This window comes from Mus caroli, unplaced genomic scaffold (assembly GCF_978045245.1).
Source record: "Mus caroli unplaced genomic scaffold, Mus_caroli_1 scaffold_6, whole genome shotgun sequence".
Classification (NCBI taxonomy): domain Eukaryota; kingdom Metazoa; phylum Chordata; class Mammalia; order Rodentia; family Muridae; genus Mus; species Mus caroli.
In genome coordinates this window covers 109,160,097-109,175,055 of record NW_028227261.1, presented here as the reverse complement: position 1 = coordinate 109,175,055, position 14,959 = coordinate 109,160,097, and the positions used below count along the sequence as shown (strand labels likewise).

Here is a 14,959-nt window from a genome sequence, read left to right as displayed (position 1 = left end):
CTTCTGGCTCCTTGCTGGACAGAGTGGCCAGCCACAGAACTACAAAGGCAGGAAGACCTGGCTGGGGACTCCTCAGGGTCCCCCAACCGGCAAGCATCTCCATAGGCTGCTGCTTTGCTCTGGTAACCCAAAGTGTTCTGAGCACTTACTTTTTGTCAAAGATCATGTCCCCTGGGAGGACACTGTTGACAGGCCACAGGTCAGTATGAGCTCAGAACCCCATGCTCCCTGTTGAGAGGACATTACGGACCATGAGGTCCACCCTGCCTCGCTGTGGCTGCTTCCTCGCAGTCACCATTGGTCCTGACACCTGGGAGTGCCTCCAACTCTGTGTGATACCAGATGAGACAGCAGACCCTCAATCCAAGCCTCGGTGGCCAGCTCTGTCCACCTTCCAAACACACGTGACTGTCTCCACCAGGCTCCTGAGCCCCAGGTAGATGAGCCAATCAGTCGCTGCTCTGCCCCTTCTTGCCTCAGAGAAGTAAGGCCTTTACTTGCTCCATGTTCCTTTAGAGGTGAGCAGTTAAATCTGCTGGGCTCCCTCCATCTGCTCATCACCAGCAGTTCCAAGATGTGATACACTCCCTCCCACCTCTACCCATGCCATGGGACCCTGAGAGAATGTGGTCAGCTGTTCTAAAAGCTGAAGTAACTTATAGACACCCACAGAGGGCATTTGGGCTATTGACAACAGCGATCTTGAAAAACCTATACCTTGACAAGTGCTTGGTCAATTTCCCTCCACTGACCAGTGTTGTTCTGAGAGCTGCCTGAATGGCCAGCCACGCACTTCATGGCTTAAGGATGCAGATTTGGGTCTGATCCTTGCTACCTCTGCCTACAGACATGACATTTGCTTAACTGAGGTCCCCACCTCTGGAGGGACTCAACTGAGACCTCCCTACTTTAGCTGTCCCCTTAGGCTGCACAAGTTTTCTGAGAGCACCCAGACCTGACCCCGTCACTTCCTTGTTCCAGTGTCTTACTTTTGTCTCCCACCACATAAGGACTAAACTGCCCTGGTGGCCTCACAGCTCTGAGACCACCAGGTGATACAGCACTTTCCTCTCAACACCCCTGTATCTGTGCTGACAAGAGGTTAAGGGCAGACACAGGGACCAGACTGGACTCAAGGCCCAGGTCCAGATCTCCCTATCAGTAGCTGTGTCATGTGTGTGCTTCAGTTTCCTCCTTAACATGGGGATGGGGGTTCTCGGAATGTGCCTCCTAAGGAATGTGTGGGGCCCTGTGAGGAGCACACACAGTCTCAGAACTCGGGCTGGTCCCAGGGAAAGTGTTTCCTTCTGCTCCTCCCTGGCAGAGTAGGAAAAGGACAGCCAGGAGCCTGAAAGCCAAGCCTTGCGTCTAAAGCTGGGCTAAGGACCAGGACAGGCAGGGTCAAAGTAATACAAAAGTCCTAAGGCTCTTCCCACAGGTTCTGTGCTCTGCCAGAAAGCAACGGCTTTCTTTAACCCTTACAATGATTGACAGACACACTTCCCCTGAACAGCATCTCATTTGCCATCTATAAAGTGAGGACCCTCATGGTACCTCCTCAAAGACCCACCATGAAGGTCAAACATGGCAAAAGTAGCCTACACAGTGAGTGGTCAGGAAACACCATTGCCATTAACCCCATGTGACAGACAGGACATTCCAAGTCCAGGGAAACGAATTACTTATTCCAAATTACAAAGTTTCCAAGCCCAGGAACAGCATGGAAGATTAGGCCTTCTGTTCCCAATACCAATGCTGGTTTCAAGCCACAATCAGTGGACTGCCTGCCACCAGGGTCCTACAGTGTTCAGATCACCAGTTTTGAACCCCGAGGTATGGCCTTACTGACTAGCCCCAAGGACAAGGAGAGAGAATGCCCAGCTCCCGACACCGTGTCACTCAGCCAGGCAACCTCTGCCTCACACCAAGCGCTTCCTCTGGAATCCAGTCCTGCTTCTCCTTTCGATCTTTAAATCCTCTCCATTCACTCACGAATGAGACCCCGCTCCACACCACCTTTGTCTTTTCTGAGAACTTCTGAGCATTTACCGTGGCCCACCTTCTCAGAACTTGCTCTGGCCGGTCTCCTCTTTATAGCAAACTCCTGAGTTTGAGCTTCATCAAAGCCCTCCTCTGCTGGGATCCCAAAGGGTCCCTGTCCTTAGCTCGTGGTGCCTGGTTGGGAACCTGGCCCTCTCAGACAGTGTTATAGCTTGCTTTGACGAGACACCGTCACACATCCACGGGTTGTGTGGAAGAAGACAGAGGTAAACATTTTTAGGAAGGCAACAAACAGCTAAAGCTCATATACACCAGTAAATCCAAGAAACCACAAACTAAACCAAAATCCCGGTTCTCGAAAAAAGTGAGCAGGCCTTAAAACGAATGTGCCTTTCTAGGACACACTCTGAAAGCAGGTATCAAAACACTTCCCCTGCATACCCAACAGATCTTCTCCTATTAAGCCAGGGAAATAATCACAGGAACCTCTGCTAAGAATTTAGTCACAAAGGTGCTCTCAGAATCCTGCTAAGTTGGTGAAAACCAGTAAACAAGAGCGATGCAAACGTAATACCAGCATTAATTCCTGCTGTTGTATGTTTGAGACAGCGTAAGCACCATTCTATGTCTTTGGTCAGAAAGAAACTATTTTTATGTGGGGAAATATATATGTATACTGAAGATGCTGAGACGTAAGAACACTAACAGGTTAACACTTGTGAATTTTCTCTGAATTGTGTAGTTGGGGTTGGCGTCTGGGTTAGTTTCCTTTATATTTTCTGTAGCAAACTTTAATCCTGTTGTAACAGGTAAAGTTACCACTGAGACTGATACATAATACACTTCTCAGTTCCTGCCTCTTTCTGAGGACTGGCTCTGGGCACAGCTAGCTCACAACAGCAGGCAGGTAGGGGCTGTACCATCCCTTGAATGCTATGCATTCCCTAAATCACATGCTATGGCTTAGAATATACCAGAACTGTGGGGCTGTGGGGCTTTCTGAGAGCCCATGGCCACTGAGATGGTAAAGCTGCACCCTTGGGAACCTTCTGATCATGTTTATTTCTGGGTTCCATCCTCAGTGCTTCCAAAAGATTGCCCTGACTAACTCAGAGAACAGAGTGGAGGGAACGGACCGGAAGCCATTGGAACCTGGGTGCCCATAGGCAGCTGATGAGAAGACATCCAGTCTGGCATGTTCTGAAGTAAGAACCCACAGCAAGAAAAGAGGCCAACATGTCTGGTAGGTTTTGGCCTGAGTAGCTGGGAAGACGAGTGGTCACTGGCTTCTCTAGGGAAGGTCTGTTAGGGTTCCTAAGTACGCAGGAGACAGGGATGACCTCTGTCTGGAACTGCAAAAGAAACCCAGAAAACTGGAACAAGACTGCCAGATGAGGGATAGGCACAAGGACAGGGTAAGATGGCCCCAGACAGAGTGACCCATGCCCTGCCATGGGGCTGGAAGGTAAGCTTACAGAAAATTCTAAAAGACCTCTCAGTAGACCAAGTTCTCTGCCACTAGGCTACATGCTATCCCTGAAGCAATCTTCTCTAAAACCTACAGCCATCCATGCAACAGCTCTGTTCAGAACTCCCTGAAGGCTTCCTACTTCACTTCACAGTTCTAGTGAAAGATCTCTCCTATACCCACAAGGCTCAACTTCTCTGCCTGTTGCACGTCCCTCAGTCTCCACCTGCCCTGCCCAAACATGTGGCCCTCTGCACTGTCCTTGGAGCAATCCTGCCAGCTCCTGCCTCCCCCCTTCTTGCTTGGCCTTTCTCTTGTATGCAGTTCTCTTTGGAAGAGATACAGCTCACACCAACTGACCCTATAGTTAAGTCCCATACACAGCCACCTTAGGCTCTCTATCCCACATACCCACAGGGGGAGTGAGGTATACACGTTTGGTGCACAGCTCTATTCTTATCACCTACGCAGAGCAGTGCCCGGCATGTAGCACCTCTAAGCAAGAGATGTCGAATAAATAAAAGAGAATACATGAACGAGGCCATCCTCATTCCAGTTGGAGACTTTGGGTTCAGGCAGCAAATACTGCCCAGAGGACCTCTAACCTTCTATCACACACAGACACACACACACACACACACACCAAGCTACTTCCTTCTGGGCCTGGGGAAGCCACTGTCTGACCATTCGTTATTGTAAGCACCTCCCCGGGGTGGGGAATAACCCATCCTCTCTGAAACCCACTCCCTAAGCTTTTCCTTTCCAGCAAGATGGGAAGTCCAGAACTCCCCTTGGAGAGAAGAGAAAGGAACTGAATGACCAAGAGGAAAAGTCAGTCCTTCCTGGCTCGGCATTGAGAAAGTTCGCGCTTCTCAGGAAGTCAGCACCTCTGACTCTGAAAGTGAAACATTAATAGAAATATTACTGGAAAATACCAAACAGGAAGCAAAGGAAAATTCCATTGTGGAAGTAAGGCCCTCTGTCCATGCGCCTCAACAGTCTCAGCTAAGTGTTTCACAATCAAAACACAGAAGGGACAGAATTCAATCAGGTTGTCCTGCTTCCTGACAGCTCAAGTTCTGGCCAAGCTGCCTCCCCACCCTGGCTAAGAGATGCAGGGCAGGCTCACCTCCTTCCAGTGCTGACAGGGACTCCAGCACCTTCACCAAAGCAGATCTGAGAGGTCAGTGAGCTACAGGTATAAACACTGACTGTAGAACAACTACAAGGACGTAGACCCAGTCATTCTTGTAGGGTTTGGGGAGATGGTGAAGAGCAAAACAAACCGCAACGCAGAAAAAATTCGCTGTGATGCACAGTGCCAGTTTCAAATCTCATCTCTGCCTTGTACTAGCAAAATAAGTAGAGTAGGTACAGTGGGAACGAAAAGTATCGTGCACATCAAAGGAGGGCAGTGAGGAGAAAGAACCCCAGCACACAGCACAGCGTCTGGCTCAGAATGTACGCAATACTATAACTAGCTAGCACAGGCATGCAAATCCCCATGACTACAGTAACTACCCCTCTGTCCAAGTATCTGCTCCTCAGAGGAGCCTTCCCGGCTTCCCTCAGCTGAAGGGTATCTTCTTCCTCCTCTCTCTGCTCCAGGAACCAAGGTGCTGCCAGGACCAGTCTTGTTTCATGATCTCAGCTCACTCAAAACCTGTTTACATATCTATTCTGTCATGTAGATAAGAGCTGTGTTCCAACCTTGGTTCCGGTGTCCCCCAACCAGAAGTTCCTTATGTGCAGGCACTGGCCAGTTCCGGCACCATCCTCATATCCCCCAGCTTTGGACAATGGTCTGCATATAAAAGTTCCTCAGACAATACAGGCCCAACAGGAGTTGAGAGGCTACAGACCACTGCAACCTGTTTCCATCAAAGCACCCCCAACCAATGGGTGCCACCAACCAGCCAGCAGCCCAGTTTTCAGCTGTAAAGTTGTTGAGTCTCAGGCTTGTGTATGTGTGTGCGCGCACACGAGTGTGTGTACACCCATGTGGAAGCCACAGAACAACCCGAAAAAAAGTTGTTTTTTTTCCAGGGATCAAAATCAGGTTGCTGAGCCATCTCCTGGTCCCCAAGTCCAGGGTTATGTTGTTTTGGTTTGGTTGGCTTGGTTTGGTTGGTTGGTTTTTCAATGACCAAAGCTGACCTTTGCTTCAATGGTTCTGCAACACAAGTTAAACTCAGCAGGGGAGGGTTTGGCTGCAGGACCAGAGGAAACCACACCTGCTTCAGATTTGCCTTTTAAAGCCAAGGTACAGCCCAGCAATGCTTTAAGAGCTGAGAGAGGATGGGGATCAAGTCTTGAGGTGAAATCCTAAAACCAAGGCCAAGGTTCCGTCTTGTTCTCCAGAGTGTCTAATTAGAGGAGGCTTTCACCTGACCTCCTTTTAGGAAACTTATGTTCTTTCTAGATATGGGCAGAGGTACCACCAGCTTTTATCTTAAAGCAGAGCACACACAGCCTAGCCGATCCTAGGGGGAGGGAAGGTCTGGTGTTAGAATGAGAAGACATGACAGTTACAAGACACATATTTTTGTGTAGCTGTCCTCTGGGATGCGCCTACTCTGCGTGCAGAATTTCTCTATAAAATAACCCAAGTGCGGCATTAACATCTTCTTTATGGAACTCGGCAGCAGATGGGAGAGAGAGTCCAGCTGTGGGTCAAAACAAGGAAAGGGCTAAGAGGAATATTTGGTAGCAGGGAGAGGAAACATGACAGCCATCAGTCAACAGCAGGGCCCTCTTTCTCACGGCTGGTTAGGCTGGGAAAGAGTGAAGCAGTTTAGTAGAAAGCACACGGGTAGTGAGTGGACTCAGAATGCACGGTGTGCATCTTGTTGTCATCCTTAAAAGCTACGACATTAGGTCCATCACTGATGTCTCTAAACCTCAGGGTGAGCTGACAGTACGAACAGCCCTGAAAGCCTAGAATGTCTTGCCTCCATCCCTGCCCCTTACCCCACCATTCCACCTCTCTTCCTGAATCTTGGCCTTGTGTTGTGACTTGCTTTGGTCAACAGCATTTAAAGGAACAGTGTCCCAGATTCAAACCTCAAGAAACCTCAAGGGCTTCTGCCCTTTCTTGGAACCCTGTCCTGCCACAGGCACATATGCTGAAGAATAAGAGGCCAAGCCATACTGAAACGGAGCGGATTGGCACAGCTTGAGTGTACCCTAAACAGAGTGAGCCCCATCAAGACTGAAAATGGTGCTCGGTGCTCAGTGCCTGGCTTTGGAAATAAAGGTTTCTCAGAACACAAGTATTCCTACTAATATAGTCTCTAAGGCTGCCTATAGATGCAATGACAGAGCTAACCCACTGTGATGGAGACCAGCTCAAACCTGAAAACATTTACTGCCTGGTTCTAGCCCTTTAAAAAAAAAAAAAAAAGTTGACCTCTGAGGCTGGAGTGACATGGGATGGAGCAATAGCTGACACAGTATCTGGACCTAGAACCTAGACTGGCTGTGAGGACTTTGTGACCAAGGAAGTGTTACAATGAAGCCTTCTGGGGAATTAACACTGAGAATAGCTTTGACAAAATTTCTCTCACTCTCCTATCAAGGGTTGGGACATGAATGGGGAACCTGTCCTTGGCCATGAACTTTGTTCTAACCTTTTCCAAAAAGGACATTTTAAGGGCTGGAGAAGATGGCTATTAATCAAATCAAAACGCCTGACATTTTGATCCTGGCTTCCATTGATCTGGACTAGTGATTTATGTGAAAAAGATCAAATGACTGGTCAGCTCCTCTACATCAAGGCCCCTAGACCCATTCTGCCAACGGCTCTGCCCCTGCCCCTGCCTGTTGGGCCCAGCACTCAGCACAGGAGCCTTGCTCCCCAGTGCCTGCTCAGGCAGTCCCACTGTTACTCACCAGTCAGCTCAAGCAGCTCCTCCGGCAGGTCTCCTTCACCTGCCAGCATTCGGGCTGCTCCAGCCTTCTGGATGCACTTCAGCCTGCCTTTCCTTAGGTTCTGATACCGTCTCAGGCTTCAGAACCAAGTGGGCTTGTTCATTTATTGATACCCAAAGGATGTTGTTTCCAGAACTTTCCCTGAATACCACAAACCAAGGATGCTTATGTCTCCTATATAAATAACATAGTAGACTAGGCGTGGTGGCACACATCTTTAACCCAGACCTTAGAAGACAAAGACAGGAGGATCTCTATGAGTTCAAGGCCAGGCTGGTCTACACAGCGAGTGCCAGACTCAAACTAAATAAAAAGGGGAAAGGCACAAGGCTGTTTGCCTTCCACATACCTTAAGTCCTGTCTAGCTGACTTATAAGACCTAATACAAAGTAATATTACATAAGTTACACAACTGTTTATGGGTTAGGAAATAACAAGAAAATATAAGTTGATGTATGGGTCAATAATTTTGTTTCAACTTGGGGGCAAAATACTAGGAATTGAATCCAAGGCCTGGCTGGTGTGTGTGTAAAATCTTCCTCTAAGACTGAAGCACTCCATACTTCAGGAATGTTCCTTCAGCACAAAGGTAAACCATTAGAAATAGCTTCAGGAAGTCCCTGAAACTGACCAAATTCATTAGGCCCCTCCCTGCCAGAGTAAGCGAAGAGCCCCCCTCCCCCCTCAGAAGGAAGCGAGCTGCAAAGACTTGAGTGTTGCTTATACCCAAGAAAAGTTTTCTCTCACAATTTTGGCATATACTAGACAAACACTCTACTGCTAAGCAATACCTCAACCCTCTCTCTCTCTCTCTCTCTCTCTTTTCTTATTTTGACTTTTTATTTTCTGTGTTTTGTCTGCATGCTCACTGTGCACTATGTGCTTGGTCCCCATAGAGGCCAAAAGAAGACTTTGGACCTCTTGAAACTGGAGTTGCAGGTGTTTGTGAGCTGTACGCATGAGCTCCATGTGCATGCAGAGAATTGAACCCAGGTCCTCTGGAGAGCAGGGAGTACTCTAAATCACTGAGCCACCCCTCCAGACCCAGTTTTTTACATTTGACATTGAGACAAGGTCTAAGTTGCCCAAACTGGCTTTGAACATTCTGTAGCCTAGGTAGGCTTTCAATTTATAATCCTTCTGACTCAACTTCCGGAGTAGCTGGGAACACAGAGCTTTCTCTGTCCCCATTTGAGTGGCAGGTGGTTATGGCACAGACAGCTGCAGAAACAGGACACATACCCTGCTGTACCCTGATGTGAACCTCCGTGACCACACCTACTTTCCTCTGAATTCCCCATGTCTAGCTTTTAAGAGCTCAGAATCTGCTAGGTGCTTTATTGTGGTGTTGTTTTTGTTCTGTTTTATGTTTTTTGTTAAAAATTATTATTGGGTTTTTTTGGGGGGTTGGTTTTTGTTTTTTTGTTTTTTTGGTTTTTCAAGACAGGGTTTCTCTGTGTAGCCCTGGCTGTCCTGGAACTCACTCTGTAGACCAGGCTGGCCTTGAACTCAGAAATCCGCCTGCCTCTGCCTCCCAAGTGCTGGGATTAAAGGCGTGCGCCACCACCACTGCCCAGCTAAAAATTATTTTTATTTATTCGTTTGATATGGAAAACGTGTTATTTAACACAACTCTGTAGATGCTGATACTATACCAAGTGTTGGTACACATTAGCATGTATTTAATACCTAGGAAAACTGACTTCATGATGCATTCTTGACTTTCTCAGGTGTACTGGAAACACCACTTAATTATGATAAAAAGAAACAAGACCAGCAGAAAACATAACTGGATGAGACCGGCTGAAGCCCCTACCCCACCTCTCCTATACTGTCACCTCTTATTTCCCAAGCAAGACCCACCACATATGAGCTCTGGCTTCCAAGAACACATTAGGATGTGTTTTACCAGCATGAGCACATGTACACACACAAGCCCCCTTACAGCCTGTAGGCACCCCATCCCACTTAAATCCCCCCTTCCATCGCCTGTAGGTTCACCTTAAACACCTACTTACTAGAAAAAAGGCCTCCCCGAGTTCTCAGGACAAAAATCACTGTGGGGGATGAAAACTCCCATCAGAACTTCCTGCAGAAGCTCAGACCAAAGATTACTGCATCCTTAACCTCCACCCCTCTCCCCCACTCCACTCACTCACTCACATCTCATCTCTGAGCACAGAGATGGTGACTAAGTTATGTTAAGGGGGAATTCGGAACAGTGAAAAAGACTCTTTTTCAAGAATGGCTGTAAGGGAAAAAAAACCACCTCATTGGAGATGTTGCGGTGGAGGAGTGGGATGTGGCCAGGTGATGTGCCCCAGGACTCACTAACCTGGGAAAAGAGATGGACAACTTACTCGTACAAAAGAGGAAAGGGTTCAAGTGTGCAGGGCAGGAATGGAACCCCAAAGCTGAATCATGTTTGAACAGCACTAGAAGATGGCTGCACAAGCCAGCAGCAACACTGCATGCCACAAGAACTCTCATTTTGGGTCTGGGATTAAAGCTGACACCGGTGCCGGTGCCGGTGCCGGTGCCAGCCAATTCTCAAAAGGCACCAACAGGATGCTAGGCTGCCCCAGGCTAAGTGGGATTTTCCTAAAGCTATAGGTAGGGACTGAAGACAAGTTTAGGGATGTTCAGAGCTGGATCACAGTAGGTCTGGCCTCCCAAATGCTGTCTGCTAGAAATAATGTGAAAACCAGATTGCCATCTGACTGCCAGATGGGGAGGTACTGGCCACATACTGAGCTGGCGATGGGCACCTGCAGCCTGTATCCAAAGTGGTCCTGGCCAGAAGACTGGGGAATTAGGTGGAGAAGAGCCATCGTGGCAACAGGGTTGCCAAAGTGGGACCCAAGACCATAAGGAGCAATCACCCAGACACTTATCAAAAGGCTAATTCTCAAGGCTCCCACGAGAACTGATGGGAGCCACCCGTTTCCGGGAATGAATGCATCAGAGTTGGAACAGTAAGAATGTGAGAGACAGAGGATGGGAGAGATGCCGTGAAGCATTGCGGTCTAACCGTGGACGACCATCGCACTCACGGACTCAAGGCAACTATGGTCACCCACACACCCACACAACCACACAACCACACAAGTCAGTCAATAACCATTCCAGCATGGGTCGGAGGTCACTGGGGAGCTACTGGCAGCTCTTAGGGGAGCTTGGGGGAGCAGGGGGTGCAGTGGGGGGTACAGCTGGTACTTTGCCCATGCCCATACAGGCAGCACTAATTTGACTCAGTAGGTGATTTTTTTTAAAAGGAGATTAAGGTAGGAACAGCAAGTGGGGGAGGGGGTAGAGAGGGAGTGGGGAGCAAAGAGTGGGCGTGGTCAAGATACATTTGCATCTATGTAGAAAGCTGTCAGAAAGTCTATAAAAACAAATATGTGCAGGGCTTTTTTTTTTTTTTAAGAAGTTGCAGAGGAGGGGTGAGGATGGAGGTCCTTTGGTAGAATTGCTTGCTTAGCATTACAAAGCACTGGGTTCAATCTCCAGAACTGCACAAAACTAGATGTGGTTCATACCTGTAATCCCCACTGAGAGGTGGTGACACATGCCTTTTATCCTAGCTCTCGGGAGGTAGAGGCCAACCTGGTCTACAAAATGAGTTCCAGAACAGCCAGGGCTACACACACACACACACACACACACACACACACTCACACAAACCTGTCTCTAAAAACAGGAAGGAAGGAAGAAAGAGGGAGGAAGGGAAAGGGGACTGAAGCCCATTCTTGGCTACCTAGTGACTTTAAGGTCAGCATTGTATCAGTCTTATCTCAGAAAGTAAATAAAGTAGTGTCCAAGCCAGCCTTCCAGGACACTCCGTGTCCCTCTACTAGCTAGTCTGCTGTCTTGCCACCACTCCCTTGCTGCCTCTCTTTCTCATGACAGAAGGAACATCCAGAAGGTAACCTCCTCCCTTGTCTCCCAGGAGAGACAACTTTTAAAAGATCAAAGCTTCAACATGAGAAGGGAAAACCATCCCTGAGAGAGTGTTTCTTTAAAACCGTATCCCTTGCCACCATTCAACTCAGTTTACCTTCCTTGGTCCAGGCCCTGCAGCCCCTCTCGGGTCCTGTCCAATCCTAACCTCTCCGTTCCAACCACGTAAGACTTCATACCTGCAGATCTCTAAAGCAGCAGACCCTTCTCCAGCCATCCCCTGATCACTCCTGGCTCCAGGTCAACAATGGAGACCCCATTTAACACCAGGCCCCATCACAGGGTGCCCTCTGTCACAGCACTCAACACACACATACCCTGCTCAGGATCCCCCTTCCAGCACCTGGTAGACGAGAGCAAAGACCCATGGGAAATACTGTGACAATGTAGCCAAGTCTTAGGCACACTTGACATTCCAGCTACAAAGTATGATTACTAAGCATCTGAAAGTCTTAACTCTAATTGGGGGGAAAAAATGTTTACAACAAATTTGAAAGCCACACAAAGACTTCAGAGAGCAGGCTGAAGCACAAGCAGTAAACAAGGAAAGTCTGCCCCCTGGGGGGCAACGGTCTTGGGCAACTAGGGATGCTGAGTCAGGTGGGGTGGGCTGCAAACCTCTCTGGAAAGCTCTCGCTCCAGGCTCGCCCAGTGAGCCCACCACATAGGAAGCTGCAGGAAGCTTGACTTCCAGAAAACATCAACCACAAGCCCAATAGCTCAGCTCTTCTCAGGGACATCTCTCCTCTTGTACCCTTGGTGACTGTATGAGTCACCAGGGCTTCCAGCTCTCTGTTCTCAGTGTGGCATCTTGGATACTTGGGAAGTGCACAGAGTATGCGTTTCCAACGTGTGTGCCCACCCCGTTCCTGGGGACATAGGCTCCTTCGGGCTGCTCATACCATCCATTCTGGGCAGGCAATGCAGGATGACCCCAGGGAGAAGACCAGACAGGCAACTTTTTCAGGAGGGCATATCCTTCCTCACCTCTCCCATAAAACAAAAAGAAACCGTGCCAAGCACCCGCTGACAGGTAGGAAATGTCTCCCTGCTAGGCTAGCCAATCTCTATCAGTCCAGGCAAAAGTTTGAGCTTGCAAGGAGAGTGTGGGGGAGAACGCAGGCAAAGCAGGGGCCGGCCAGCCAGTGAAGATCTCTCACTGGGCCTCAGATTTAATCAAAACACTGCCTCAGCGAGAAGTAGGCAGAACAAGTATTTTATGGGGGAAGGGAGGTTAACTCAGGAGTGTGAAGGGAAGGAAGAGTAGAGGGGCCTGCCTGTAATTAACTCCCTTGTTATGAAGCAGGGAACAAGATGGCCTGATAGATTGGGCAGGGGATTGCCACAAAGGCTTCTCATTCCCGAGATGGTACTACAGGGATGGAATCAGGAAAGAGAATGAAGTGGGCAGAGGAGGGTATCTTTTTAGCAGACTGCCTGTGGAGCTGGGGAGAGCGGGTGGGAACGGCCAGATGGGTGAATTCTCTGGGAGGACGAACCTTAACACCGGAAAAGCCTGCGTGGGGGTTCCCAATATCGCTCCTAGTACAAAAGGCCGCTTGGCTTCGGAAACCTGGCACGCAGAGTGGGACGTTTAGAAGCATTTACACACACACAGATATTCAGGGACAGCCAATAAGGAAATCTACGACCCGGAGATTCCCTTTCCCACTCTAGACCTCAATTCCCATCTGCATCTGGGAGGGGGGCCATTACAGGGACCCCGGGGTAAACGAGAGTAAATGCTCTTTTAGGTCAGCCGCTGCTAACTTTACTGGGGGAGCCGGAAGGGCTGGCTGGGTCTGTCTTCTGGGTAGTTAGGCGGGGTGCTCTCGCTCTGGCTCTGGGATCCGCAAGGCTGCGTTTGGGGAGCAGGAACCAAAGAGTCAGAGTCTGATCAACCATCTGGCAAAATGCGCGCTGTAGCCTAGACCCCAGGATGCCAGAGCAAAGTTGATGCAAGGGATGGGAAACGTGGCAATGCCTCAGTTCCCCAAGCGCACCAATAGCTTTGGAGCTTACCTTATCTTTCTGACCAGCTCCGGTCTCCTCGGCGGAGCACTTGTTGAGCAGTTTTTTGCCTCCGCAGGTCGTGGGGCTCCAGGTACGGCCGCCAGAGCACACGCCTCCCGGAGGGTCCCCCGCAGCGCCCGCGCTCTCCACTTTGATGAGTCGGTGCTTAGGGGAGATGTAGCGCACTTCTGCCGGCGTCGCTGGCCGCCGCTCGCTGCTGCTGCGGTAGAGGTGCGGGGAGCCGGAGGATGAGGACGAGGACGCGGCGGCGCCCGCTCCCGCCGCCGCGCAGCAGCAGCCCGCAGCTCCCGCTGCCGCCGTGAAGGCGCGCTGGCCCCCGCCGGGGTCCCCGCCGCCGCCGCCGCCGCAGTAGTCCAGGCGGCACATAGCTCGCAGTTTGCGCAGCGACGAGCCCGGCCCGTTGTACGGGTCCTCGAAGTCGCGCTCCTTCTGCGCGCGGTAGGCGCGGATGAGGTCACTCGTGCTGCCGCTGTCGTCGGGCAGAGAGCCCGACGAGGCGGAGAAGCAGGCGGCGGCCGACCCACAGGACGCCGAGGACGCCGAGCAGGCCTGCGGCACGGCCTGCGGGGGCTGCTCGCGCCGCTCGCCCCGGCGCCGCTGCTCTCGGTAGTCCGGCCTCGGCGGCTGCGGCGGACTCTTGGTCTTGCTGTTGCCCAAGCTGAAGTACTTGTTCAGCCACTTGGCCATGGCGAAGGGCCGCCTAGGGCCGCGGCGCGCGAGCCCGGTCCGCCGCCGCGGCCATTCGGGGGACAACGCTGTCGCCCAGTCCCGCAACGCCCCTGCCCCGGTGGGGGGCGTGCGGGGCACCGGTCGCCAAGTTCAAGTTCTCGCAGCCGCCGCCTCCTGCTGTCCGCCGCCTGGCCCCGGCCGCTGCTGCACAGCCCTCCGCCCCTGCCGCGCGCCGACCGAGCTTCGGATCTCGCGCCCCGCACAGACGTGTCTCATAGGGCCCCGGGCCGCCTAGAGCGGAAGGCCAGGCGCCCCCCGCCGCGCACGCCCGCACCCAGCGCCCCCACCCTCGCGGAGCGCGCCCCTGCCCCGTGCGAGCCGCGGCCAGCTGCGGGCTTCTCGAGTGCACCGGGGCGAGCCCGGCCCCACTGCGGGGCGGAAAACAAGCGAACGAATGAGGGAGGCGGCCGGCGCCTGGCGGAGCCCGCGCGCCCCTGCCAGTCCCGGCGGCGCCTGGCTCTGCCGCTGCCTCTGCTGCCGCCTCCCGAGCCGCCGCGTGTGTGACACTCGGCCGCCAGAACCCGCCCAGCGCCGCGGCCCCGCCCCTTCCCGCAGGCCCCACCCCTCCGCCAATGCCCCGCCCCTTAGGCCACGCCCCCGCGTGCAGCCCGGAACCTCCTCACGACTGCAGGAGCCACCTCCTGCGGCCGCCTGGGCGCCAGCCCCGGGGTCCTGCCCTAGGGCGCCCGCGTCCTGAGGCTTGGCAGACCGTGCCTCCCTCCAGCAGGGATTGCGGCTCTTTGAAGCCAAAGCAGTCAGCACAGTCCCTGGGGGGTCCGCGCGCCGTGCACTCTAGGAATGGATGTCCACCATCGAGGTGATAGGCGGGCTGGACTA

The 14,959-nt window shown here is 51.6% G+C and overlaps 1 protein-coding gene across 1 annotated transcript in view; it reads right to left on the bottom strand.

Moving 5' to 3' along the window:
* Positions 1 to 14,609, bottom strand: part of Shb (SH2 domain containing adaptor protein B) — a 109,399-nt gene extending 94,790 nt beyond the window's left edge. Inside the window, exon 1 of the mRNA XM_021161323.2 lies at positions 13,382 to 14,609. Within this exon, the coding sequence (XP_021016982.1) occupies positions 13,382 to 14,080 (699 nt within the window). The 5' untranslated portion in view covers positions 14,081 to 14,609. The remainder of the gene's footprint in view (positions 1 to 13,381) is intronic.
* Positions 14,610 to 14,959: the final 350 nt, after the last annotated feature.